This window comes from Fulmarus glacialis, unplaced genomic scaffold (genome assembly GCF_000690835.1).
Source record: "Fulmarus glacialis isolate BGI_N327 unplaced genomic scaffold, ASM69083v1 Scaffold44326, whole genome shotgun sequence".
NCBI lineage: Eukaryota > Metazoa > Chordata > Aves > Procellariiformes > Procellariidae > Fulmarus > Fulmarus glacialis.
In genome coordinates, this window is record NW_009217050.1 from 2,038 (window position 1) to 7,239 (window position 5,202).

A 5,202-nucleotide genomic window follows, 5' to 3' on the forward strand; every position below is an offset into this window, starting at 1 on the left:
ATGACAGTCTTAGTAGTCCTGTTAGTCATTTTAAGATACATATACGATTTCTACAGTTTGGGAAATAAATTAACTGTCACCTCCAAAGCTGCCTCTACATGTTTTCTACTATAAGCAGAGGAAATAAACGTTTAACTGAAAAATACAATGGACACAGTAGAGAAGACTCAGGCAAAGGAAAGTATTACTAATTCCACTACTGAATTTCAGTTTGGGTGGCAGGGAGGAAAGAGGTGATTTAAACAAGGTTTCAGAACACATAGTACAATTGGTAGCTCTCAAGTTGATCCCTGGTTTAATATTCCTGTTACACAATTTCTACATAGGTTGTTTGGTTTTTTTTCTTAGGAATTGACAGACCTATGCTCTCACGTGTCTGCTTTACCAGACTGCTATTCAACGAATTCTGGAGGTGTCTCTTGTCTTCTTCCACGCAGGTTACCAGAATGATCTTTTTTCTTCTGCTCTTTCCCAGGTGCGTTTCAGAAGATACACTGCAGCATGAAGTCCCCCTACGTTCACCCACACAGTCTGGCCTTTGCGCCAGATGTGTCCCATTCGTGACAAGGCCTACAATCCAAAAAAACAGCCAGAGTGGTGGCAGCTTCAAGATAAGATAATAAGGGTAAATTTGCTTTAGAAATTATTTTTGATTATTCTACATCACATCTGATGGCAACGTCAAATGATTCTTCAGGTCCAAAACAGCATTTAAATGTTACTAATTATTGCTCTAAGAACAGATCATCTTCTGTAATGAAGTCAGCTTACAATTTTTTCCTCAATACATTTTCAAGTGTAAATAAGTTTGATCTTCTCTCACAGAACATACCTTGGCAAAGCATTTCTTGTCCTGCGTAAGCAGCACAGCCCTGCCTGTCCCTGGTGTGCAGATCCGGCCCATCTCCATGAGGCAGGCTGGATAGAGATCCCAGTTCTTCTTCTTTGACCCTATCCTGCAAAATAAATTAAGATCCCCTTTGTGATCACCGAAAAATAGTTAACTGTTGTTGGTCTTTCAGACATGGATTAGCTCATTCAGGACGACATCTACTATTAATTTCAACCTGCATTTTTAATATAGAGTACATCAATACTTCTTAATCAGGCCCAGTTAAGTAACTAACTAGAGAGAACCCTAATCCTGGACAAGCAAGCACATGCGGTAGCAGCAGTTCAGCGCAGTAACTTTACCGGTGATACCTCACCTCTTTCCAAATGGCATGTCTGTCACAATAATGTCCACAGAACCAGTCCGCAAAGGGAGATTGCAAATATCCCACTGAATGATGTCTAAGGGTATGCCCAGGGAAGTACTGCTGCAAGTGCAAAGACGTTTATCTCAGACGTGGTTTACTGAGAATATTTTTAAATTGAGGAGGTCTATCATGTTAGCAAAAGAATAAATAGGAAAATATGAACAAGACAGTCAAATGCACCAATGTAAACTGTATTTCTTTACATACAGTACTACAGGAAAAGAAAATCACTTGTACTCTTCTCACCTTTCCTTATTCTCATTTTTCTTTAGTAAAGAACATATGTTGTTTGCTGCTCTCTTTACAGCTTGTGGGTTGTTATCACCAGCAATATGGTAGCAGCTAGGCCACTCTGTAGCTCCCTGAGGGAAAATATTGATAATAAGCAACATTAGCATCAACATTGCTTAATGTAAAACAAAACAAACAGAAAGATTATTCAAATATGACAGAATACAACAAAGCAACTGGAAAAGGATGTCAGCAATTTTAAAATTCTGTAGCAGATATCTGTTATAGGTATTATGCACCTTAAAAGCTCAAAACACTTTTGGATTTAGTTTCTTCCTGCTACAGTTTTGGGAAGGAAAATGAGGTCATTTACAAAAAGCGTATTTGTATCTGTTTAGAAGTTGGTGAGATAGTTTTGGAGTTCGCTATTCAGTTATTACCAAGAAAACTTACACATATTATTCAGTTGCAGATACTGTCAAGTTTTATTAAGTTAAAAAATGAAGGAAGAATCACCTCTATTGGTATTGCTCCTGTACCACACATGGGATCAACTATGATATCCGTTGGCTGTGGATCACAGAGTCTGAGGAACAGACAAAAAGATATGGTTAGAAAAGTCTTAAAAACGTGAATTTCTTTAAGGAAGGAAAAATGAACTATTTTAATCACTCTGATTCTACCCTTTTAACAAAAAAACTTCTATGTGATTATTTTTTCCATTCGTTAATTAGCATTTTATAAGCAGCAATACAGTGAAATACTTTCAAGAGTACGTGATACAGTATTTTGAAAATTGGTTAACACAGCAAATGTTTACTTTATTTAGCTGGAAAACATCCACTGTTAATTACAAAGCACACTGTTTCAGCAACAATGCTTTTTTTTTCCCCCTTTTTTTCTTGGTTTTTTTCTCCCTTTTCTAAAGAATTAACAGAAATGGCTTTTGAGGAAGCAGTGGGGGGATAAAGGATCTAATTTCTGAAACAAAATGACTTTTTGACTGAGAATAATATAATACTATGCAATCGCACTGACCTAAGCATGCCATAAGCAAGAGTTGAACGAAGAGTTGTGGGTCCAAAATGTGTAATATTTCTTCTGTGAAGACTCTCTTCAGTTAATGCAATACCCACAACTACTTCATTATTGTGAATATTCAGAAGAACCTAAAGAAAAAACTTGAACTAAATTTCAGGAGTTACAGAAGTTTTCTATAGTACGCCTGGTAAATATTTATGAGAATCTTAGATGGTAATTTAAAAAACAGAAACTATGTATAAAAGAGCATTCTTGGAAGAAAAGCAATGCACCATTTTAATGGCAGCCATGGACAAAATTCAGGAAAGCATTCACACATTTTCTCGTTCACAGAGAACAAGCATTTTCTTATTCACACAGAATCTTTTACACAAGACTTCAAAAAGTGCTATAACCATTATGCTGACTTTTAAAAAGTTTTGTTTTATAAGTATGGAGGAGAAGTCAGGCAAGTCCTGCAAGTCACAATGAAGCACTTGCAAAGCAGCAATAAAAATCATAGTGCCCTCCACCATATTAATTTGGAAGGTGAAAATACTGTTATAGAACAGCGGGCCAGCCCTTAATAGACTTGCAAGAAAAACTTAGTTTTTCCGCCCCTCAAAAACGGTGGTCCCGCACCACCGATGGACCGCATCTGTTGGTCGTCCTTTCCAAATCTCTGCTTTCCCTATGATAAGAAATAAACACTGGACAGTTAATGTTAACCCTTTTTGTCCCCTTCACCCATAAAACTACAGCTTCTAGATGGAATATCTTCTGTTAACTTACACCGATATAAAACAATGGATTAAGGAAAGATGTAATGAGGGTAAAAGTAAAGCAGAAGGCGCTTACATTATATTTAAACATAAATGAGACCAAACACTATAGGATAAGGTAATACTCGGTACCAGAGCTTTTGCTGTGGTTGAGGGAGAGCGGAAAGCTTTTGAGCACCAGCTCAGCTGCACCGGGTGTATGATGTTAATTAGTTACCCTGAGAAGAAGACAACAGTGTTTGCAGAGCAAAAGAGGGACCTGAGGAAGAGGAGAGGTGCCCACACTGGGCCACAAAAGAGACTATTATTATGGACAGCCAAAGCACTAGCCAGTGGTGGGATCTGAGGACGCACATAATGTGCCAATGAAGTGAATGCTTCTGAGGAGGCCGTGATTTCAGCATTACCAGTTTTTCATTCCAGTCATCTTTTGAAGGCATTTTGGAGATCTCTAAGCATCAGAATTAAGAACTAAGAATTTTTACAATAGAAAGGGAGGTATTTCCAAGGCACAACACTATACCTCTACATCAAAGTTAGTCATGTCAGCTTTCCACTGGAAGTGCTCCTGCACAGCTCCACCAAAGTATCTTGCAGCCTCGTTTGAGGTGAAACTGTGCTTGTCTCCCGCTCTGTTGCACGTAACACGGAACTTCAACACCTTCACCTCTCCGTCGCTTGTCTTACCATCACCAGCCTTGGTCTCACACCCAGAACCCGCCTGCAATTCGTCTTTTGCATCTGATTGTTCATTATCCTCCTCCTCCTCCTCCTCCCCGTTTCGGGATGCCACTCCTTGTGTCTTTTCTGTATCCTGGTCGCTAGCGGGTTCTACACCTGCAGCGTTTTGGGCACAGTCCTCCTGTTCACTAGCATCTTTTTGATCTGTTCCTTCCTCTTCTCCATTGTCATTCAACTTCTCTTTGCTTGCAGTACTCTGCAGATTATGTTTTTTGCGTTTTGTCTTTTTCTTTTTTAAGCTGTTGTTCAGCTCCCAAACTTTCAACGGATCGGTCCAAGGCAGTTTTTTAACCAAATCTTCCAAATCCTTTAGAGCATCTTCCTTTAAAAGACAAAAAAAAGTTGTGCTTTGAAATCATACCATCCCTTTAAAAGCTATCCTTTTTTAAAGTTAAAAGTTTAAAGTCTGAAATTAGTTTCCTTAACATGTAACCCACTACACATTTAAGCAAAGCTTACAGTTTTTTGTGCGATTTTTGCCATAACTAAACTCAATTGCACTTGAAGTCACAGGACCCACAGTACTTCGTCATTTATCTTGTCAAACAAAGAGCTAACACTAAATTAAGTGACCAAAGTGATACTTTACTGTCTAAGTATGACCTACAAGCATGGTATCGGCTCTCATCCTAGATTTTGCCCATGAAGAAGTGTTGTTAGACAGCATGACTGCACTTCCATTTTACAAGCCAGCGAAGACGAACTGGGATAATACCACAAGTAAAAAAAAAAACAAACTTGTTCGTGAAACAGAATACTTTCTGAAACTAGTCCTAAATTAAAAAAAACACTCCAAAACCCAGAGCTGATTGAAAAATGAGGAGTAACTCACCTTGTTTTCTTTGAATTGATAGTCTTTGAACTCCTGAACAACAACAAATAAATTATCCACTGACCTTAGACGATGGACCTAGAAGAAATGAGAAACGACAGAGGCACATTACTAACCACGTATGTCGAGGGGACTGTGTTTATTGCAATTAGAATTTTGTCACCTTACAGCTGGATTTAAGAGACCACGTTTTTCCACTTTTGATTATGCGGGGGTTATCAATTTACGTGCAAAGCCAAAAGGAAGACTTCTTTGCACCACCTTAAGCTCCCCATCTTTGACTTCATCCACCCTTGCAAAACCACAGCCCATCTGGAAATGCTCTCGAAGCAAAGAC

At 38.6% G+C, this 5,202-nt stretch overlaps 1 protein-coding gene across 1 annotated transcript; it reads right to left on the bottom strand.

Moving 5' to 3' along the window:
• Window positions 1-338: 338 nt before the first annotated feature.
• Window positions 339-4,943, bottom strand: THUMPD3 (THUMP domain containing 3; the record flags this gene model as incomplete). Its single annotated transcript, XM_009579517.1, has 8 exons — window positions 339-570; window positions 833-956; window positions 1,209-1,319; window positions 1,506-1,621; window positions 2,007-2,076; window positions 2,529-2,659; window positions 3,816-4,355; window positions 4,866-4,943. Coding segments are annotated over 8 exons (1,302 nt in total), but the record flags the coding sequence as incomplete, so codon positions are not given.
• Between the last annotated feature and the right edge of the window lie 259 nt (window positions 4,944-5,202).